Genomic DNA, 23,574 nt, shown 5'->3' with positions numbered 1-23,574 from the left:
GGATCCAACCTCAAGACTAGGATTTGGTGTGCTGGCACAGAAGACTGTTGGGGTTGAGTCCTCTGTACTGAAATCCAATAACTAGTTTTTGAAGCAAGGCAGGCAAAGTGATTAAAAAATAATTTACAATAGCTGAATGTATTTTTGTTTGTCCTTGTTTTTTTAAGAGAAAAATACTGCCTGTCGATTACCACCACCCAAAATTTCTGCTGTTACTGCCATACCCTTTCTGGCAAACCCCGTAGCCATTCACACGGCTTGGCCCAAGCCTCTGAGGTTTACTTTACTGAGAAGACCTGTAGACCCCCTAAATTCCACCGTCCTCCCCAATCTCTTGCCCATGAGGACTAGAAGAAAATATTTTCTTGGCACTAGAAGAATATTTGGGACAGAAACAGTGTGCTTGTGCCTTTTTAACCTTCACATGACTGACTGCAAGGGCCTGATATGGCTCAGAGGCTGCCTCTGCAGCTAGGGCAGAAGGTGAGGACTAATTGTTGGCAAGAAGAGGCATCCAAATTCCACAATGGGAAGGAAAATTAATGAGGAAATACACTTGTCCATGCGCATGAGGCTGGCATTTTTCAGGGTAAAAAGAGACTTTTTTTATAACTATAATATAGCTATAATGGAGTGGCTTTCGATCTTTCCATGGAGGAAAAACCAACCTGTGCTCTATAAATTTGACTATTGGCTTCTTCTCACTGTGCTCACTTTTATACAGAACCAGCTCAAGAGCCCATCCTTAGATATTTATTCTTCTTGCTGGCATTTAAGTGACAATAAAAAGATGCCTTTAACAACCCTCTATTCCTTCTCCCGTTCTTCCTAGCGAAACTATATTATTTATGAGTCTTTAACTGGGTCAAAAATGCACCAGAACTGGGTCATAAATCATATGAAATGCTGACAAGTAATTGAACAGCAATTAAAGCTTACATTTTATTTTCAAGGAGTGTTTTAGAGCACTTGAAACTGCCTCAGTTAAACACAGCACTGAAGCCGATAGCAAGGGAGGGCAGAAGCAGCCCTTCCATTCTGGTGAAGTAAATTCTGGTCAAGTAGGGGAAGGCTGATTTGATTTTTTTTTTCTCAAGTACAAAAGAAGTACGATTTTTAAAAAAAGTGCCGGGCAAATCTTATTCCCAGTTCCTGGTCTGAGAGTTCCAAAAGCAGAGGATAGATAGTTTCGTTCACCTTTTCAGGGAGTTTCCATCCTTCCCAGAAGTGCTGGGTCCCCAAAGCCCAATTTGCTTGGGCTTTCCTAGTAATTTGTAAGCACACAGTTTAACTCTCATCTGCCTCCATCTGGCTACAGCACCATTTCTGGGACTCCAAAGCCAGAGAAATGTCTACTTCTGCTTCCTGTAGACTCTGCCTCCAGACTTCCCTCCAGCCCACGGCACACTGGCCAGTCCTGGGACTCTCCAAATCCGCACAAGGGGGTGTCCAGATCATGCATATTATGAAGCCCAAACCCAGCTGTGGCTCCCTGCTTCCTGTCTCCCGAATGATAGAACTACTACAGAGCTTCTGAGCATCCAGCATGCTTGCTAAAGCCTCTCTTAGATCTGAGCTATCCTCCTCCACCCCTACTCAGGCAGAGGGTGCACAGGAAAACAATGGCTCGGCCTGCAGTCGGGTTATTTCGGTGGTAAAGACAGTCCTGCAAACCCCATACTGAACAAAGTGGCCCGAAGCATCATCAATAAAATGGCAGCGCATCTGCACTCATTGATTTCCCTTTCCCAGCTGCTCCTACTACCCAGGTCAGCCCTAACCCTCCATCGCAGGCTAGCTAACATGACCAGCCTGAGCAATTCCCCTTCTCCTTCAGCGAGCCCCCACCCCCTCCAGGCAGTCTCGCCCAGCGAGCTCGGCCCCGCCGGTGCTTCGGGACCCTCCCTCTGCCTGGGGCTCAGCAGCTCCTGAGACTCAAGCCCCGCTGCAGTGGACAAAGCCACCGAAGCGCTGGAGGCCACCGGGCCCACCTAGAAGCCCCCAAGTGCCCCTTTCTTTACACCCTCAACACTTTCCAGGGATTTAAACTCAGTCTGAGGCACTATTAGGGATCTTTCATACGGTTTCGGTTCTAAAGGAGAAACAAAGGAAGAAAGGGGCTAAGAGTCCTGCCGTGAACCAGGGTCTCCTCGCCTGACCTTTGTCTCTCACAGCCATAACTCACTCTAGATATGAACAATCAGCGGAAATACCTTAAAATAAATTCCATCCTCCTGGTGTGGGCTCGGGTCCCATCGGCTAGCTCTCCCAGAGCCACTCCATGAGCGATGAAAACTGCAACCCGCTAGGAGAGCTCTCTCCGGAGAAGGGGAAGAAGGAGGAGGTGGGTGTGTGGGGGTGGGAGTAAGCTCTCGCTCTGTAGAGAATCTAGAAAACGTAATCACAGGCGTAGCCCGCCCGGGTCTCCGTTCCAAATGCCACAATAATGCGCTGTATTATGTGCTCACGTGGTCATACGTCAACTTAAATCCTTTTATTTGAAATAGGGAATCACTGAAGGAACTAGGTTTCCAAGCAGAACACTTAGCTTTGGGGGAGGAGAAGTGGAGGACCCTGACCGGCAGTGGAGAAGAGTTTTGTCTAGGGCAGTAGGATGCTGGGGGTGTCTCCCCACACCCCAACACATGCTACACAAGGCCACTTATCCCCGATTATATTTCTTTACACATAATCCATACACAAGGAAACAGCAATGCTGTCCCCATTCTTAGAGTCCAAATAACTTTTCTTACAATCTTCCACTCACTGACAAACTGAACCCAGCACACTCAAGCTCTCCAGTCTCCTCTGGTCCACTGGCCAGTACATCAAAAGGCAATTCGCAGGCCTGTTTCCAGAAGAAAACCCAGTAATAACGGCCTAGTCAGTGGACTCCCTCATGGCCTGCCATTGTACGGAGTTTGCTCACACCCACGCTGTACACCGCAGCCACTGGAGAAACCCAAAAGGTCCAAAATTACCTGACAAAAGGCTGAAGTACTTCCTTCAAGTCCCTCTGGTTTTTTCCATGGGAGCCCCGTGGAAAAGAGGTGCTTGGCTCTACAGAGGTGGGTCAGAGTTTTGTAAAATTTGGTGGGACCCTGTGCCCAGGCCAAACCTGCAGTTACACATATCCTCATTGTATTGCTGAGGGAATACAAGAAATTATAGACTTGTAATGATGAAATATATAAGGTGAAAATCTAATTGTCTTTGCAAGAGGAAAAAAAGGACCAACCTTTGCTGGCATCCGTTGAACTAACCTATAAGACAGCCTGGGACCCTCTCTGCAGATGAGTCTGTTCACTGTCCCCCAAGACAACTCTGTCCACCAGCAGAAACTGAACTGCACCAACTCTGCTCCAGAGGAACCTGGCTGAAACAAATAAGCCCCCACCCCCACCCCATCCCAATCCTATTCTTGCCTTCTGCTTGGTGACACTGTCCACTGAATACAACACTTCACCCTCTCACACACTCAAAGAAGTCCCTCTTGTCAGGTCTTACTTTTTGAACTTTGTGAGTGTTCTGAGATGGTGAGGTCCTCATGCCAAATTCTTTTTTTTCTTGAGAGTGGGTCTTCAGCTGGCTAGGCCTCTAAGAGAGAGGACTCACTTGTAGCAGCTGTAAGAGGCTGTGCATGATTCCTCCCTTCATCTCCTCCCCTACAGAGGAACAGAAGGAGCCTGGTGAGAATGTTAGGCCCTCAGTAAGGGGTCCTGGTCATGGGGGTGTCCAAATCAGAAGGGCAATAAAAGAGGAGGAGATCTAATCCCTTAGAAGTGAGCCCTGGCCTGAGCTGGTGGGCAGTATAACAATAAGGCTCTGTCTATGGTATAACAGAGAGAGAACCTCTATATGAACTTTCCCAGCTCTGACCTAAGCCATGAGCTCAAACATGAGAACGCAAAGTAAAAACCTGCTTCTCTCAGGTTTAGCAGTGGGAGACAGAACCAAAAACTAGTTTCCAAAAAGCACTCTCCAGTTCCCCAAGGACTCAGCCCACTAATATACCGTCCTCTGTTCCCTTTATGCCCCCCCCCACCCCCACCAATATTTCATTCTCTCCAGATAGCTTAGGAAAGACCTGTAAGTATTGCTGGATTGCTGACAAATTCCCTCCACCCCAGTCAAAGTTTCTGCAGAGGCTTCAACTCGAACAGGAGAAGGGGCCTCTTTAGAACTCTCAGAACAGTGTAGAGCAAATCGAAACTCCTGAGGTCATAAATCAATGGGGAAAGTCTTTGGTACAGCTTCAGAGAAATGCCTTAACGCCAGCAAGGCCCAGCGGCATCTCAGTTCCAGCCAGGAGCTTCCATGCCCACATTAACGGTTCAGTTAATACTCCAACTGCTGTTTAACAATTAACATTAACGACCCGGGGTGGGATGGGGTGATTCGGTGAATGTGAAGAGAAAAATCTGAGGAAGTCAAAGGAAATGAAACTTTTAAAGTGAAAACAGCTTCCCTAGACTGTTGTGTGAGCAAGCCACTAGGGAACCAGCAGCTGAGAGTCCTCCTTCACCACGCTGAAATCCACTTCTCTGGAGCAAAGCTATGGGCCTTTTAAAGTTAAAAGTTCCACAGAACAAGAATAGAGATGTTCAAGTATCTATGTCTAGGCTGGGAAACACAGCTGCCAGTCCCTCTCCACTTAATCCCCAGCCCCCAACCTGGCCAGGGCTGGGGATAGATGCCCTGAATCCACACCAGCAGAACTAAAACAGGCACAAAGTTGTCTTCGAAGGAGCAGGTGACCAAGGATACAGAGCTTTAGTCAATATTTGCAAGGCTGTTGGCAGATTAGATATAGCTGTATTCAAACACTGTAATCTAATTTCTCTGTCAAAAATACACTTAACATTTACATTTTTCTCCCTTTAGTTAACTCAAGTGGTTTTTCTACTCAGCATAAGGTAAGGCTCTCTTAGCTCACTGTGTGTGTGTGTGTGTGTGTGTGTGTAGGTTATAGATCATTATTTAACATGAAATATTACCTGTGGGTACAGCTGCAATACAAATGGGCTCCAAGTTATCTGGACACATATAGATGTATATATCATTTTATAGACATGGTCACAAACTCCTGCAACCATCTACACATGCAATCGTTCTGTTGTGATGCAAATCATATGTACACACAGAGTTGCTAATTCCTGAAATGACTGTGTCTATGCTTGATATAAATAGACATACAGTAGCTGAAAAAGTAACCCCACTTTACTATTTTATTTACTTCCTATTGGATAAAATAATAATTGTATCCAGACCACCATACCAGCCTTAAAGAGTCACTAAATAGCATATTGCAATTAATTAACAACATGATATCTATTTGGGGAGCAAACTCTAACAAAAACTGAGGCCGAGGGAATAGAAAACAAAATCTCAGAAAACTTTCTAAAATAAGTAATTCCAGAAAGAACATAGCAAACCCATTCCTTCACACAAAGCTTCCGAAAGCTATTTCAGGAGCCCCTCCCCCAAATAGGCACAAAATTTATGGATCTTTTACAAGGTAATAAACCACAGTAATTACCTCCCTGCATCCCAAACTAAGAGAATAAATTAAGCCAGAACTTGAAAATAATTTTTAAGAGTTTTCCCTTGTTCCAAATAGGAAAAGAAAACCCGGGCTTTTTCCGTAGGAAGAACAGCAGATCAACCCCGCTAAAGGAATGAAGACCGGCTGCCTGCGATGGTCCACGTATTTGAAATCCAGCAACTTCCCTCATGCCAAGGAAAGGCAAAAATAAGGGAGAATCTGCAAGGTGACGAGGTTGTTTCCTCAACGAAGAGCTGACGACAGTTTCCGAACTCACAGGCTCCGAGAACAGTCGAAAAGGAGAGCAGCCCACGCAGCGGCCGCCACGCCCGTGGCCTCTACTTGCTTTTGCCCTACTGTTTCGTGTAGAGGTTTGTTTGGCGCTTGCCGGAAGAAACAACACACCCTTCTGACACCCACCTCCCCCCACGCACACACGTTCTCGGTCTCTGCAGACGCCTTTCCTGCACAAACTCGGCTTTGGGGCAGGCTCTTTGTCCGCCTGAAGCCCCGCATTCTCCGGCGGTGCAGCTGAAGGCAACCGAGCTCCAAAACTTCTCGGAAGTTACATATTGACCAGAACCTCTTTCAAAGGATTGAGCCACCTGGGAAGAGCCAAGTCCCGGCGCACTGAAGAGTTTCGGCGCAGCGCTTACCTCCAAAGATGTTTAAGGCTGAACCAGAGATTGCCTCCAACTCCGGGTGCTCAGGGAATCGTCTTTTCCGGTGTTCGGGCGCTCTGTGGACAAATAAACAGCAGAGGGTGAACGGTGGCTGCGAAGGAAGGGAGTTAGAGAACCGGAGTTGGAACCGCTGCCGGCGCGGGCGCCAGGGTGGCCCCCCGGGTGACGCGGACACGGAGGAGTCGCCAGGGCACTCGTCCATGCGGCACACTCATTTCTCGAAAGGGTCCAGTCTACAAATGGCCTTTAGATAGTGATTTATTTTTGTAGAATAAATACGTACTCCATCTCCGCACCCACACTCTCTTTTTTCTTTCTTTTTATGGAGGAAGGGGGAAAAATAGACGAGGCGGAGAAAGCTAGGAGGGTAGAAGAGGCTTTGCTGTTGGTGCGGTCTCTGGTCGGAGACCTCTCCTCTCGCACCTCAACTTGGAGAATGTGAATGCACGCTTTATTTTCTTTTGCTAACAAAGGGAAGCCTTGTCTGGGAGCATTCAATCATGGACTCTCCTGAAACCTCACAAATAGTGTTCATTTATGTTTGGCGAGAAATCAGTCTCTGGCTTAGTCCATGGGCTGGGGGCAGTCTTGAGAGGTTTTGTTTTCTGCTTCATTCAAGCCCTGGGCAGTCTCTTCTTGGTCCCAGTGGGCTAGTAGGACTGCCCGGTGCCCATTCCTCAGAGCAGGCCATTTAAGGCTGATGGAAATAGGGAGAAACTGGGAAGGAAGCAGACATTGGACAATACACGACCTGGGGACCCTATTCAGCCTCGCCTTGCCCAGCACCATGCCCAAATTCTGCTGCCACCTCGTCCCTCAACATATTTGCAACCCTGTCTTGCTCTCCAACTAGCAAATAAGTGGTCAGCCAACTTTCGGACGGTGGAGGGAAGATGCTGGGCAAGGGGCAAAAAATCTTCTAGTGCTTGGCCCTGGCTTGGAGTTCTTCACTGGGCTGGGACTCTTGGGGGTTCAGTTGCTTTCACTGCTCTATGCCTGTCCCATAACCCCTTCACCCAGGCCCAGGCAGCCTCTCCACACTCCAGCTAGCCCCAAACCAGCCGTCAATGGCTATTCTGCTTCCATGCAATCCTGCTGATTAGTGTGCCCAGAGAGGTTACCAAATAGCTGACAACTCCCCTGATCCCCCGGGCTTCAGGCCCCCTAACACATTGAACAAGTGACCAAAAACTAGCAGTTAGCTGCCCTCTGCACCTCCTTGACCTACAGCCCCCACCTTCCACTTGGGACTCAGAATCCATGCTAGGCCCCTTTTTCTTGTTCAAACAAGCCCTCTAAGTCCCTAAAGGGAATGCCCCCTGGCCTTGGGGCTCCTGGCGTGACCCTGAGCAAGGTGTGGCTTAGCTACCCTGTGCATTGTCACTCAACTTCGCAGCAGAAAGATCCACTATGCCACTATCCGCCGCCGCCCTCCTCCCCTCCGCGACGCTTAGGAGTATTGTAATCATTACGGTTATTACTATTGTTGCTATTTCCTTATCCCCCAGTCAAATATTCAAGGATGAGGTTCCCCATAAATCGTTCAGACTAATGAGTCACAAAGAGATGTTGCCCAGGTCTCTCCCTCTGCAATGGCCGCCGCTGTGGCCTCTCCGCGCTTTTGGTGCTCGCTTGCTCCCTCGCTCGCCCGGAGCGGGTGATTTATGAACACCGGGAAAATTGAACAAAGCCGCGCGCCCGTCCTATGGTATCTCTGCAGCCGTCCCCAGTGTGAATCAGAACATTACCAACTGTCTGCGCATCGGTCCCACTTCATCACCAAAGCCAGGACGTGACCGCAGAAAACCCGAGCCCAAACTCACGTTTCCCCGGACGCGGCGCGCTCCCCAGTCTCGCAGAAACCCCGCAGAAAAAACCGCAAGACCCAGCGTGGTCCCGCCAGCTCCGGTCCTCCTCGCTGAAGCGCTCCCTCTAGGCCTCCAGAAGGAGTTAAAAGCCTTTGGAGATTAACCTGAGGGTGTGTATTTTTTTAAATCAAATAGGAAGTTGGAGACTCACTTCTGAGAGATTCATTCTTAGAGAGGCCCTGACGACTCCAATCCATTCCTGACGATCCGCATTAATTATTTAATGAGTCACGTGACCTCGGAGATCACAATTTCAATATTTCCCTCGAACAGGCGCAACACCTTTATCTGCTGCAACCGGGGTACTTGTTTGGCCTTTTTTAGTTTCCAGGCCTCCGGAACGCAGAAGCGCTTGCCCACCTCCCGACTCAGTGACTACCACCGAAATCCCAGGGCGAGCACAGCAGAATTAGTCACTCCAGGACTACGAGAACTGTGGACGGTGGGGGTGCCCACCGCTCTCCCAGGCGCCCTGACGTCCGCCCCTTCCTGAACCCAGGCGGCAGTCCACCTGTCTCCAGGCCCGGGTTGAGGGTATTTGGTTAACATCCCAGGGCTGCTTTGACGGCGCATGAGGCAAGAACCCACCCTCCTTCCCTCACCTGGGCACACCTGTGGCGTCCGTGTCAAGTGTAAACCAAGATGCATACGTCTATTCCAGGTAGACTAGGCTTCCACAGGAAAGATGCCTGTGAACTTCCCCCTACCTACCGTGGGACCAGTGGCTCTATTCAACCTACGCACTTAGAAACAAGAACATAGTGGGGAGGAGGAGCATTCAGCTGCCTCAGTTTTCTCATCGGTAAACTGAGAGGATGGAACCAAAATAGCCTCCAGATTTCTTTCACGTTGGGCATTCTTTCCATCAGGGCACATCTTAGCTCCAGGAATTAGTTCCAGTGAGAATGGGGCTGGTCTGAAATGGGGATGGGATTACTCCATGAGCTTGGGGCCTTGAGAAGAAGAGATGCCAGAATTCCAAGACAGAAGTTTCAGATTAGTATGTTTCATAACAGCCACAGCAGCCTTCCTGATGCTCTCAAAGAGTTAGAACACATATTTTTCCTCCTATTTTCCCCAGCTCACACTCTGAAATAAGGAACAGTTTATTTTTGGACCAGTGGTGTATAATAAGGAGATGGGGCAACAGAAGCAGCCATTGGGAAGGGTGATCTTGTGTTCTTCAATACAGGACAGTGGCTAGGGATGTAGAAACCAGAGAAGTGCAAAGAACAGCTTATTGTCTGCACAGAACCCACTCATTCAGATGGGAAGCCCCAGGTTTCTGTTTGCTACGTTGATTCTTTGGGGTTTTTCTTTCCTCCCATTCTAAAGAGTTGCTGATCTATTTCTATGTCTATCTGTTTCTATGTTAAAACTGCTGGAGGGAGGCAGCAGTGAGAAGAGCAGCACTGTTTAAAAGCTTAGGGTAGCAAGGGGACAGAGGAGAGATGGTGGTACTGATCCCAGGGGGAGGATGTTGAGCAGAGGGAGAAATGTGGGCACCCTGGGACAGCTGGGTGTAAAGTTAGAGATGCTGTGCAGAGGGCCCACTCCCCATATATCTAGGTAATCTTCCCATGAGCTGCATCCTGGGTATTAAGTACTCTACTATGCCTGTCACAGTTGAATTCCTGCTGTAATAAAACACCGGGTATATCATAGATTCCAGCAAAACTAGGAAAGAGAGCCTGCAAAGTGCCATTTTTCTTCAGGGGGGAGAGTGTTAAGTACTTAATTCAAACTGTGACCATTAAAATGTCTCCTATCCGGTTTAGGTTGATTTCAGATGTTGACAAAACTTTTATCTCCAGAGTCATGCACAGCTTGGTTCTGTGACTAAAGCAGATCAGTGTATGTTAGGAAAGAAGGAAGAAAGAGATAGAAGGAAGAAAGAGAAAGAGGAGAAGAACATGTGTAAGGGTCATTTTGGTAGGAGAGTTACAGAGCTTATACAAAATACTGTCTTTAAAGGTCAAGGGTTTGAGAGGCCAGTAGGGTTCGCTTATAAAAAAAAACAATTAATGAGAGAGAAAATTTGTCCTCTGGGTGAACTCTTATGGTTGCCCTAGCAAAGGGAAGACAATGCATGATTTTGAAGCCCAAAGTGGGATTTTCTAAGCTGTTATAACAAGCTTCTTAAAGGCCAGATCTGAAACAGGCAAAACATTGTGAAGAAATGATACAATCATTTGGATCATTTTGGATAACTTTGGCTTTGCAATACTTACCAATACTTTAATAATCAAGACAGTTTAGGCAAAAATGCCCCTTTTCTATTCTGGAATATTAGAGAAACAATCTCGATCTTCTCTCTTCTGGATAGATTACAAGAGTAAGTGAAAGAAAGTTATCTGTTTCACTCCCATGCAACTTCAGTATGAGACTGATGGATATCCGCATAACCCTCTTTCCCTACAAAGGAGAAATGTAACAATTTACCTTAAGTGATGATAATCTGCCATTTGAGGTCTTGCAGCCCACCACTCATTCTCCACCAACAGTCTAGGCATTTTTTGAGCGGACAGCCAGGATACTCTGTCTTTGCCGAGGCCACATTATTTGCAAGAGGATCCCTCACTTCTCCACAGACTTTTCCCAGAGAATGCCTTTCAGAATTGCTGTTGAATTACAAAGAAGTATTTATTGTATGAGGTGATTAATGATCCCCGGGAAAATTGCTATTTTCAGCGCAATTTAATTTCGTTTTACAAGTTTCTGTAGAAGAGGGAGGGTCAGTAAGTTTCAGCAGCAGTTGCAGTGCCTCCAGAAATCCCTGGCACCCGTTCACACCTTATAAAATGCACTTTATGCCAGGTTTGACCCGACGTGGGACCAAGTGTATTTATTTGTCCCTGAATTTTCCTGGGGAGAGGTGGAGACCCATCAGAGACTGGTGTCCATCATTTTCCTCTCAGATCTGGCTTGTTCATAGGTAACAAACTGATCACCCGTGCCTGTATCACACACAGGGCAGAAGAGGCAAAAGCAGTACCAGCCCTGACCACCGGCTAAAGGTATGCTATTGCTGGAAAAACGTTCTTAAAATTCCTCTGATATTGCAAAGGTAGATGAGTGCCTACTCCAATCTCTGCCAAAATTATTACATGAACTAAAAACTGCACTCATTCAAGGCCAGGTGACAGTTCTAATATTCTGAGGCTAGCATTGTTGGTTTTCTGCATCAAAGTACTTCCTTCAGTTACCACCAAGTCTAAATCCTCTTTACTGATTTGTAAATCAGTAAACAATTACTGAGGCCATCGAGACTGAGAAGTGGGTTTTGATTTTCAACCTTTGGGATCTAAGCACATTTAAGGAAAGTGACCCTAGCTGAGAGTTTGGCTTTCTGCCAGCACTGAATACTCCCAGGTCTGCCTTGTTTGGGGTGTGGTTTGGAGTGTCATTACGCTTTTTAATTTCTCAGGAGAAACTCTGGAGGGTGTACTGAGAAAACTCCGTTTATTTTGAAAGTTTTTCCTTTAAAAAAAAGAAAGAAAGAAAAGAAACAGAAAAGCAAACAAAAATTCCCAAGCTGGAGCTAGGGAAGAAAAGAACCTTAAAAACAGCCAAGAAACAAAAAGCAATCTCAACCCTTCGCACAAACTATTTTTTATTTCCATGGAAACAGGCAGATTAAATATGAAGGTGCAATAAATACCAAAGGGACTACTTCTTTCCAAGTGTGCTTGGTGTTCAGCATGTAGAACAGCTGCAAAAACTCCTGGGCCACAGTACTGCATGGTTTCACCTTTCATTGCAGGGAAGGACGCGTTTCTGTGCCTTACAGAGACTTGAAGGCTGAAAGCCTGGCCAAGTTTGGGAAGAAGAGGAGCCCTCTCAGAACTCAAGAGCCTTTCTACTCTTTGGAACTTTTCCCACAGTGGGTCAAACTTAACAAGAGTTCAGCTCAAGTTGAACACACTGACACAAATTATGGGACAATCAGTCCAAGTGAACACACCTCAAGCCATCTACAAAATTTTTACATGCAAGTCAAGCATCTCAATCCAGAGAACTTGGTTTTTTTAAATTAAATTAGGAAACACACAATCCTGTCTTAGAACTTTAATGTTTTTTTAAACGGAGTTTATTCTTAGCACATGGCTTTTTATATAGCCACACCACAATTTGTACAATGTACATGGGTCTAAATGCACTCTCCTCTCCCTCAAGATTGTGTCTTAGAATAAGACACCAGTATCTCTATAACAGTATTTTAAATAAATGCAAGGAAGGGAAACTAACATGTGTCACATCAACTGCCACATTTTGAGAATTAAATAATCTTGTGAGGTCCACAATGTCTACTCATCATATATTCAGTTCAACACAAGCTTGTATGAGAGCTTCCTTAATGGGGGAGGAGGATGTAAGGAAGTTGGGAAAAGGATCTGTTTTCTTCTGCTTGCAACAAGTATTCATGTACATGTCCTCAGTCAGCATCGGCTGCTTTGCTGACTAGCCATCTCAAAAGTATTTGATGCAGTGGTCCTTCTCAGGGTACCCAAACCTAGCAGTCTTGTTCAGGCCAGTAGGTTGTTCCACCAGCCAGCATCGTGGCCATTGTCCTCTCTTGGATAGCAACTAACATACACTCTTACCAGGGTAATGTCTTCTTTTTTTTATTATCCTTTTCACCAAGGTGGGTTTCGTTTTGGGGTCTTTTATGGTTCAGACGGGGAGGGTGGATGGGGAAAAGGGTAGAAGAGAATAAAAGGAGGGGAGGGAAAGAAACTCGTCTAGATCTCTAGGAGATTATATGGAAGAGGGAATGGGTGTGGAGGCGCCCTGGTGGGGGTGGGGATGCAGGTGTGGACTCTGAGTTTGTGCTCTCCCTGGCGGGCCCGTTGAGGCCGAGGTCGAGCTGGAGGATCGCATCTTAGTGTTGGGCAGTTTGTGATCTTTCTTCCACTTCATCCTCCGGTTCTGAAACCAGATCTTGACCTGGCGCTCGGACAAGCAGAGCGTGTGGGCGATCTCGATGCGGCGCCGCCGGGTCAGGTAGCGATTAAAGTGGAACTCCTTCTCCAGCTCCAACACTTGCTGCCGGGTGTAGGCGGTTCGAGAACGCTTGGGCTCCCCTCCGTTATAACTGGGGTTGACTGAACGCCCATAACCCCGAGCCAAGGAGGAGGGAGTGGAAGAAAGGGAAAGGAGGAGGAGAAAGAAGGTGGGGTGGGGAAGAGCAATTGGACATCATCATTATATAATAACCTGACACCAAGTTCACGCAAGACACATAAAACGGCAAAAGAAAATGTTTCACAGGCTATTGACAACGGGAAACACCCGAGAGCCATAAAGAATGGTGCTGGGCATTGGGGCTGAAGAAAAGCTTCAAAGACACACGGCCTGAAGCCTCTGCCAGGGCAATTAAATTTATGGGGGCTATAATTACTGCCCTAACAGTTTGGCGTCTCGTAAATCTCCTGATAAAGGGACCCCCGGTACAAAAAGGTTCTCACGTTGGGATCAGGCGGCTGGCTGGCGCGCACACACCCACAACCCACTGTAGCTTGGGCCAGATGGGGGCTGCCCTCCCGAGGCCCCTTTCCCCTCTGCCTCTCCTCCTGACCCTCTCCCCGACCCGCTAACCCGGCCCCGGCCCCAGCCCACCCTCCCGCGCCTCCCCAGCGTCGCCACGTACCGGCGCTGACATGGATCTTCTTCATCCAGGGGTACACCACGGGCTCCTTGCCCTTCAGGCCTGGCGGGCTCTTGTCGGCCAGGAGCAGCGGGCACGCGGGGGCGCTGCCCCCTGCCGGGACGCCCGGGGTGGCGGGGGCCGCCTCGCAGCGCCGTGGGGGTGCAGGGGGCGCCGCGCGATGCTGCGGGGGAGGCTGCGGCGGGGGCTGCCGCCCGGGCGGCAGGACATGGCTCGCATGCAGGCCGTGCGCGGGACCCTTGGTGTGCGCCGTGGGCTGCTCGGACTGCGGCTGCTGCCCAGGGCTAGCACCGGAGCGGTAGCCATAGGGATAGGCGGTGTCGGCAGCACCGTGTACAGGGTAGAGCGCGGCCGCGGGGTAGGAGGGCTCGCGGGCCGCCCGCGGCGCGTAGTAGGAGGCAGGGGTCTCGCTCCCGCTGCCCGCATGGGGAAGGTGGGACTGCTGCTGTGGCAGGTGCTGGGCCGCGGGCGCTGGGGGCTGCTGGTAGCCGGGCCCCCCGCCCGGGCCGCCGTCTCCGCTGCCCGGGCCGCTGTGCTGCGCGTACTCCTCGAAGGGAGGGAACTTGGGCTCGATGTAGTTGGAGTTTATCAAAAACGAGCTCATGGTCATTAATTTGTGAAGTGCAAAAATACTAATTTTTCTCGCGTTGTCGTTTTTCTGGGCTCGCCGAGGCCCCTCCCCCTCCTGCCTCTCTTCCCATCCCCCCTTTTCCCTGCTCCTTTCCCATCCCCCGCTGTCAAGCGCCCACCCCTCCCCCTTCCCCTCCCTCCGCAGCCAACGCCACCAAAGTTCGCGCCGCTCCTCCCCCGCCCGCGCGCACGCGCTCCGTCTCAGCTCTGCGCGCGCCCCGCCTATGCCCCCACGTGATCCACCCCCGCCAATGGGCGCGCCACGCGCGTGGACCCGGATCAGGAAGCGCGCGGTTGGTTGATGGATTCGGCTGTCTGGCCCTGGCGGAGGGAGGGAGCTGGCGCTTCGGTCCCCCAACCCCCCAACTTTGAGTCTCTCTGGGAATTTGGGGCCAGTCAGGCTTCTGGTCTTCTTGGACATCCAGGCCGGGCCCTTTACGTGCCCAACTACAAGCCTAGGCCTCGAGGCAGCTCTGGCCCAGCGTTGACCTCCGGTCCAGGGTAGCCCGGTCTGACGTACCCCAGGGTTCGAGGTCGGCTGGTGGAGGGAATGGCGTCGGGACCAAAGGGGTATCCTGCATTTAATCCTGGCCCTGGAATAAAATGAATGATGCCCAAAGGCCCGTTTTTTTTTCACCTGCTCATCCCTTTTCCCACTTTGCTCTCGCCGCATCCGCCCAAGAACCCCTGCTTTGAGAAGCCCGACCGGAGCCCCAAAGGGTGGGTGGGTGAGCAACTGAGAAATCGTCCGGAAGATGTAAAAGGCCATTCCAATATAACTGGGTGGGCATTTTGTATTTGATTTCTTTTAGAGGCACAATCTATTTGGTGTTTCTCCTAAGAAAAATTGGAACCTTTCTAATAGAACCTCATTTGAAGAAGGTGTCGATGCTCGCATTTACTAAGTGCGAATGTGAGAGAGAAGGTGGCTCAAGGGTGGGAAGGGATAGAAGCAACGCCTCCACAACACCAAGCTTTGAAACCTACAGCTTCCGATTTTAGAATAATCCACGAACAAAAACAAGCTAAGGATAGAATAGGCACTGTGCCCAGTTTGATCGCCGACGGGTCTTTTCCCGCTAAGAATGTTGTTTTGTCTTTTGGATGGTTTCAGGCGGTATCTGAGGCTAAAGTTATATTTACAGGACAGCCTATAATTTCTGAATTGATGAAAATTAGCATATTAACGGTATCAGCAGCTCAGGAAAAGGGGGGAGAGAGGACTGTTGCCCGCCATTTGGTAATTGAAATTTGATGAGTAAACTAATTACGCCATTATTAACAAATACATTTCTTATTAATTCCACCTAATGTTGATCTTTGAAGTAAATACTGATGCCTTCCTTACTCGTATCCCTTCCCTTTTCCAAGTAACAGACACACTAGATCCTCTACTTTTCAGCCTAGATTAAAGCAATGCAAACTAGCATAGTCACCATTCTAAAAATACTTCATATTGGCTTGCAAAGCAAGGATTTTTCAGCTGGTGCACCTTCGTTGGTTTTTCAAACAGTATAAACAGCCAGCTCACAACTGAGTCTGGAACGCAGACAAGGAAAGTTACAGCGTAAATCTGGAGACACTTCAAAAGGAATGTCAATTCCATCTTCATTTGTATCAGTTACTCATATGAGTTAGTAAATGCTGGAATATATCCATTTGATGGATAGCCATTTAATGCTCAGCCACATAAAGCCTATTAAATGAGGCTAATCTTTAAGCTAATTTAGGAAAAGAGGTTAAAAAAGGGATCATGTTAGCTTTCTAACTGGAATCACCCTGAAGTGGTCCAAAGAGGTTTCCCACATTGGATGTGTGCCTGTGAAGAGTGCTGTCAATCGAAGTGTGGCAACCGGAAAACAATTTTTAATGAAATCTGAGCCACAGAGAAAAATCAATGCTGAGTATAATCTTGAGACATCCTCTCTAGACTTGGAGAAATATCTAGCCTGTAATACAGCTGCCTAAACCAATATCTCTCTACAGCAAGAAAAAATAACACATACATACATGATATACTATGTTGTATGAAAAATACATATATAGTATAATTTACAAAACTGGGTTCTCAAGCTTGAGGGGGAGAATATGACAAGGAAATTTCACCCTCCTCATGTAATCCGTCTTGAGTACTAGGGTCTTAACCATGTCTGTTTAATATTATTTACAGACACTAAACACAGAATTCATTCAGAACCTTCTACTGAGTTTCTATTTTAAAGTATTAACAAGGCATGGGCACTGTTTTGTATATGGTTAACCTAAACGAGTTAACTGTGCTGTGTTTCATGCAGTTCTATTACTTTAGGAAGATGGGCTTACACAGAATCCCCCAAGGCCTGTAACTTGTCTTTGTGGTTCGTATCATAAACACAAACGGAGCCAGGACCACCAAGTGTTATCTCACACAAGGACATTTTGACATTTTACTGCAAGATTTATGGCTGTAATAAACAATCTCAGTACCTTTTCTGATCCTTCCACAATCTCTTTGCAAGCCATCGCACCATTCCATTGAATCAAATAATAATCCTTTAAAAAACATTTTTAAAAAACCCACAACTCTTGCCTTTACATAAGATCCAAGACACCAAAGTAAATCCAGGAAGAAACTAACTCAATAAACAAACTGAAGTTTACCAGCAGCATCTTGCCTGAGAAAAGATGGGATGCCCTGAAATCGAGCAGAGAGAGAGCGTGATAATCTTCGCACACCAACTGGCTCCAGTTCCAAGCAGGGTGAAAGCGTTATCCTTTTCTTGGAAACTGGTAAGCACATTTGCTCATTTCCACGTACAGAGATAACATATATTCCCAACAAAAGCTGTCTTAAAATCCCATTAAGTGAAATGACTTTTCATTATGTCCTCGAATTCCAGATGGAGAAGGAAAGGGAAGGGAATCCAAGGGAGAAGGAGGGCGAGAGGGAGGCAGTGTTTGCAGCCTAGTTTGAATCTGATTTGAATCATTTTGAATATATTTTGAACAGCCTTCCTCTTGAATGCAACCTTGTCCCAAGTTTCAAAGTGACCGAACAGTGACACTGTGTGCATTTTGTTTCTTATTAATCTTATACATTGACAGTCTTTGTTAAATCACAAGGCTCGCCCTTCACCAGCCGACATTTTCATATTTGTTAGACGCACTGACCTGAAGTTCACCTCGGCCTTGGACTTTGCGCTTCTAAAAGGTCTATACAGTGTCTTTTAGAGAGCAGGGTGCTTTGCCCAGGTCATTCCTTCTCAGGGAAAACCAAGAGGGGAAAAGCAAAGGAAATGTAAACGTTATGGAATGCATTGACTGTATTTGTCCTTTGTTCTTTAGAGTGAGAGTCCCTCAGACTGTTCTCTATCTGAAGCACGTCTCTGGAGCGTACACGGGAATGGTTGAATTTCAAAATGCCTGATGGTGGCATTTGAGGGCTTCTCTCCATCTACACTAGGCATATGATTTTGGAGAAGCAATACTTTTATCAACCATTTGACCAATTAATTGAGGGTAATTTCCTTGTAGTAGTTTATGATAATAAACATGACCCAGGCTAAGGATTGTATTTGGATTATACATGAATGTTAACCAAGAAGGTGTGAGAGACTGGAAGATCAAAATCCTCCAAATAAAACAGTAAACACTCTGAAAGCAGTTACTTCTGCAGGTACCTTTTTCTTTTTCTTTAAAAACTAGTTAATAGGTGTCTATGATCATTGACGCTGACATGTTTCTAAGGTGTGGCACCTTTTTGACCAATAATGCAATAACAAGGAAGAGACACATAATTAATTATCATGGTTAATAACAGAGGGGGTTTCAGTTTTCTTAATTTTGCTAGCCCAGATGTAATAAAGTGTTCACTGCTGTAGCAGCAATCACCACAGTTGTTCCTTTCTTCTATTTTCTTCTGGCACACCCCCATTTGACTTCAAGCTCTTGACCGGAGTGAAAACTTTACACATTGCATAGTGGAAGCAATCTGATTATTTCCATGAAAGCAGTGTTTGAGAAATATTTACTTTACTACTGAATGTACCTGGCACCAGCACATCCAACCAGCCAGAATATACTGTGATGGTCTTAAAGGTCCCTGCATTCTGAGTAATTGCATTGGCTTATCTCTAAAGTTAAAAAGAAAAACCTAGAAAATTTTGGCATCTTTTCCTTTTCTGTTTTCCTACACTGATTGCATTAAGGATCAGCACATAGAAAAGGCAAGTATGTCCCCCTGGAAAGTAGATTCTAATGGCACCAACACTTACAGCTTATATAGGTGCATGAAAAATAAAATATTATTTAGCTCTCCAGTTGCAACTCACACACAAGGCATGGTTCTGGTAGGCTTCCTTAATACAATATCCCTTCTCTTTGCTACTTTCCTACTTTCCTCCTTAGCTTGCTTCCCCTCTCCTTGGCTTTTATCCCAAATGTATTTTTAAAGAGTATTTTCTGGAGAACAGAAGCCTTTCATGGTGGTCTTATGAACTGGTCTGGCATTTGTGGATTCACCTTCTTGCACAAATGGCATATTCTTTATAGTTTAGTTATTCACTTACAGACTCTAGCACTCCTCTTCCATTCAGTTTAGGTTTAACAGTAAACAAAATGAAAAATTTCCACCAATGAGAACATTTCCATGGTACCAATAAACATTTTCTCACTGGTGGAGAGGTGGAGGAATCCTGTGTCTTTCAGGAGGGGTTCTGCTTCCTCCCCTCCCCAGCTTTAAGAACATTTTGCATTTAGTGAGTAGGAGTTTCAGAAAAAGCATTCCATGTTTGAAAACTGTAAAGAATACATTTTGTAAGAAGTGCCTGTGTTTGCTCTTGTTCTCACACACTTTAGGAATCATTATATATACTAAAAAGAAAACATACTGGCCAATCAAAACCACCATTTTCAAATAAAAGAAGTTTCCTGCTCTGTTCTCTTGCCTTGGAAGGTAGGATGGAACAGGGGGGAACTTGCTATATTATTTCTTAAAGGTTGGCTCATGAGTAGTGAGGGTTTTTTAAATTTTGTGACAAACCTACAGACTCCTGGTTCTCCAACATCTAAGGTGTTGGTGTTTCAGTAATCTATGCCTATTTACCTGCTGCTATTCCCTCAGAATGGGAGCAATAATTCAAGATGAAATACAGCATGTATTACTCTTGAAAAGAGGAATTTTCTATCCTTTCCTGTGTAATTGAGGTCATTCAACCACTAGGGTTCACCTGGAGTCCATACCGTGATACACGCATCACTCCAAGCCATTTTATCTTTCGTGCTGATAGTCAAGATCGCAGCTCTAACATTGACATCAAACTCTGTCTGGGCAGATGACTAAGAGTGCTGCACAACATAAACTTTTGACCCTCAACTTTTTGACCTGCAGTTGCAACCACAAAGATACACAAAGCTGGGCCTCTTCTTTCAAGGGGAAGGGGCCCCCAAGGATCTCAGGGACACCCTGTTTCTGCCAACTGCCTTTTGGAATAAGAGGGTAAAATGGATATTTTTGTGACTGTATTTCCTGTCAAATCAGCCTCCTACCTCCTTCTGTCAGCATTTAAATAGGAATGAGATTATTTCAAAATCACTCATTATATTTATGAGGAAAATTTGCGCTAGAACAGGGGACACTCACAAAATGTGAAAGAAAAAAATAAGATGGGGAAAAAGCAGGGAATGGGAGTTGGAGACGTTTTTTCTTTATTTAAAAATAAAGATGCAGCCCTAATTGTTGGAAGAGCTGGCCCAGGCAGGCGAGTTGACTGTGAACTTGTACTAAAGCGTGCTCTGCTGGCGATTCCTAGGGTGTGCAGATTTATCTTCTCTGCATTTACTTAACCCGGCAGTGAACTGCGCGGGCGTCATTTGTTAGGCGATGACAGACTTCACCTCCAGCAAGGACTGCTTCACAAAATTGCAATAATTACCCAATAACCTTCATAACAAATATTATTATGGAAAAGACTGGATTGCGGGGGAGAGGACCTACTAGGAGAGGGACAGCTTTCTTTGTGAGAAACACCAAACAAGACAGACCTAGGCAGATCTTCCAGTTCTGGTGTTTAGAATGGCTAGAACTGTGGCTCCCCTCTCCTATGTGGGTGGGAGCCTAGGCTGCCCCCCTCAGCTCTGTCTGGAAGTCCCATTTATAGTTTTGTCATTGAACAGAAAGAGATCCTGCCTTAGGAGCCAAAGGGTGGAGCCCACAGCATTCTGCACTCTCCAGGGCCGGCACACCTCAGAGATTCCCGAGCTAAGGCAGGGGAGAGGCTTCCAAGGCTTTCCTTTTTAATAGTTCATCTTTCAGGATGTAATTTACTCTCTCCTCACTAATTGTTTGGCTATAAATACTCTTTACATCTCAATAAATGAAAATGACTCCGTTTCTGATAGAAAATTCTGTCTTGCTTTCCCAGAGCCACCAACAATGAAGTGAGGAAAAGAGCAGGAGAAAAGGAATCTTAACATAATGTTGTGAAATTAGACCACGGAAACCTTCAAAACCCTAAGTAAGTGTGACCAGAAGCTTCTTATTATATTCATAGTTCAGGAAATATTGTCTCTTCAGCTTGTAGAAACAAACGAGGCCCTGCACATTTCAGACACCTTCTCCTTTTACAAGAGAAGCACAGACAGACACTTCTGCCACCAGCTGAGGCTGAATGTCTTCATAAAGCCCTCAATTACAGAGATTTCTTTTTTCTAAGTAAGTTCTCTGGCAAAAACAATCCAAAAAATGCACGAGAAGAAATATCTGCCAAATGAGGAGATAACAAGCCATTCTCTTCACTATGCTTCCTAGGAAAGCAGAAGAAAGAAAAAATATTGCTCCAATAATATTCACATTATTATGACTGAATGCTGTATGTTTTAAGTCATGTAACTCAATGTGAGTTGGCCTGCTCTTTTAAGCTCAAAAGTTGTAGGAAAATTGCAACAGACAGATGTCAGCAAGCTGACAACATTTACAATCTGTAATTTTCTTTTTAGTTCCTGGGGAAAAATGTCTATATTGTGTAATGCTGAAGATCAGCCCAATAGCCCTTCTGCTCTTCCCACACCCCAGGGTAGGGTGTGGCCACGGAGGTGGTGTGGACACTTCCTCCAGGCACGTTCCTCCAGCAGCTAACAAATGTACCTGCAAGCAACCCTATCACTCTTCTTTCTGCTACTAATTTTGGTCACCAAGAAATCACTCAAGCAAGATTACCAAATGAGCAACTAAAACCTTAACCCAGTAGTTTCCAGTGAAGAACCTGAAACGGAGAGCAGCAAAACAAAGACTCCAGAATTCTCAGACATATAAAATAACAAAAGAGAACCCCAATAGAGGTTTATATTCTACTTCCCAGTAAGATGCCGACACACCTTCCTGAGGGTTGAAGTAGCAATGCTCACTTTAACAGGTTACACAAAAATGACTTCAGGAATTCACCTTGCCACTATTCCAGAGAAGTGATAGTTGTGGGAGGGCTTTGATTTTTCAAAAAAACTTCCCAGGTTTTGCTTTTTGGACCTCTGATATAGGAACATCTGTTGGACTTAGGTGTAAGTGGCCTCTGCACAATAAAGTTTGTTGAAATTCCAAATCTATACTTTAAATTTTTTTCTTTAATATAAGTACTTAGTACAATACATATTTTTACCAATTAGTACTTGCAGAAACTACCCAGATCCTAAGGAGAACAACATTTGGAGACCGAAGATCCCCCTTTTTTTTCTTTCATTTGGCTTAATTCTTCAAACAGGATAGGGGACATCTGCTAGGTTTCTTGTGGGTACCCATCCAGAGAAAGACCCCAGGACAGGCCACAGGATCCCCAGTCACTGCTTTGCTACTGAATAATGGGGGTTTGGGGCCAGAGTGGGTGGCTGGAGCCAAGCTGGAATTGTATCCAGGAAAATTTTTATTTCACCTTACTTCACCCGTTTGGTGCAATACTGGGGACTATTTTGGAAATCATAGATTATGTAAATTTCCTGGGATCAAACAGAAAGAGCAGCTAACAAAAGAAAGGCGGAAATCTCCTACTGACAAACGACCAATTTCTTCCCCAAACTACCCTTTATGATGTGTCAGGAAAAACAACCTAATGGCTCTGGGGACTTTTAAGTTGGGCACTGAAGACTACTCGATTTCCCTCCAAACTTTAGTTTGGAAGAGAGAGTTTGTCTGTATGTTGAGGGGAAGTAAATTTCTCTGATCTTCAGGGTTATCCAGGGGGATGCCTAAGTTGCTTATTGAGGGTCCTGTGCATAGAGGTTTTAATTCTACAAAGGAGGAGAGGAAAAGGAAAGAAGAGGAGAAGAAAGGCAAGGCGGAAGAAAAGAAAGCACTTTAACTCCTTTCATTTAGCCTGGGGATTCAAAGACTAAAGTTAAACCCGGCCATAAAGTTTATTGCTTCAAACTCACAGGCGGGTGAGAACAGTCCCACCAAAATAAAAAAAACATGCAGGCAAACAAGGTTCAGGGCCTGGTCCTCGGTGCGGGGGTGGGGGATGGCGGGTCCTCCCAGCGGTGGAAACGCGAGGTCTCCAGTATCCTGTGGGCGCTAGTGTCCTGGCCTCGGCCTCGCCTTGCAAGCCAAGGACTCAGCCTGCAGGCCTGGCCTGCGTCTTGCCGGCCTCTGCCACCCTCTGGTTCTCAAGAGCCAGCCTGAACCCGGCCCCAAAGGCAGCCGCCTCAATTCAGTGCTGCCAAATGACCTCAGCCTGCACAGACGTATTGCCACAGCCCCGTAAGGAATCCCGCCAGATCTGCCTCGGCCCTACACGGGCCTTTCTTTCAGACTCCCAAGCAATCCCAGCGCATCGCGGCCCTCGGCGCCCGCAGCAGGCGCCCCACTGTCTCCCAGCCCCCACTTAAGGCTCCGGTACCCCCACGAGCCGACCCACCCGCCCCGGAATGGGGGCCGACCCTGCCAAGTCTCCACACACAGGCCCATTCGCACACCAAAACCATCTTTCTACACGCTGGCGAGAGCAGCGGAAGTCATTAGCAGCCGCGGCTGGGCAGCAATTAAAGTTAGGCCTGGGATGCGGCGGCCACAGGCGCTTTTCACCGTGGGGCCTCCGCAAAGCTGGCTCCTGGCGCTGCACGTTTGGACAGAGAAAAAGTTTGCTCTGCCCTTTTGAATTCAGAGACAACCTCAGAGTCATTGAACCACAGAGAGAATGAGTGAGAGAAAGATGG

The 23,574-nt window shown here is 46.6% G+C and overlaps 2 protein-coding genes across 8 annotated transcripts in view; both read right to left on the bottom strand.

The window, feature by feature from the left end:
• HOXA3 (homeobox A3) overlaps window positions 1-23,574 on the bottom strand; it is a 44,471-nt gene that overhangs the window by 8,620 nt on the left and 12,277 nt on the right. For 3 of the 7 annotated variants that reach the window (XM_073238675.1, XM_017646484.3, XM_073238677.1), the window contains exons 3-4: window positions 10,539-10,717; window positions 6,202-6,284 (exon numbers count right to left, since the gene is read on the bottom strand). The gene's annotated coding sequence lies outside the window, so the exon portion shown is untranslated. Of the gene's footprint in view, window positions 1-2,213; window positions 3,328-3,507; window positions 3,666-6,201; window positions 6,285-8,051; window positions 8,407-10,538; window positions 10,718-23,574 lie in introns of those variants that run through there. The other 4 variants (XM_073238676.1, XM_037027287.2, XM_073238678.1 and 1 more) reach the window with 4 other exon arrangements.
• HOXA4 (homeobox A4) lies at window positions 12,157-14,481 on the bottom strand. Its single transcript, XM_037027294.2, has 2 exons — window positions 13,747-14,481; window positions 12,157-13,201 (listed from the first exon to the last, which is right to left on the bottom strand). Exons 1-2 carry the CDS (start codon window positions 14,372-14,374, stop codon window positions 12,855-12,857), a joined length of 975 nt encoding a protein of 324 aa, XP_036883189.1. The 5' UTR covers window positions 14,375-14,481; the 3' UTR covers window positions 12,157-12,854.

Source organism: Manis javanica, chromosome 6, assembly GCF_040802235.1.
Source record: "Manis javanica isolate MJ-LG chromosome 6, MJ_LKY, whole genome shotgun sequence".
Classification (NCBI taxonomy): Eukaryota; Metazoa; Chordata; class Mammalia; order Pholidota; family Manidae; genus Manis; species Manis javanica.
This window is presented reverse-complemented; position numbering and strand designations above follow the sequence as displayed.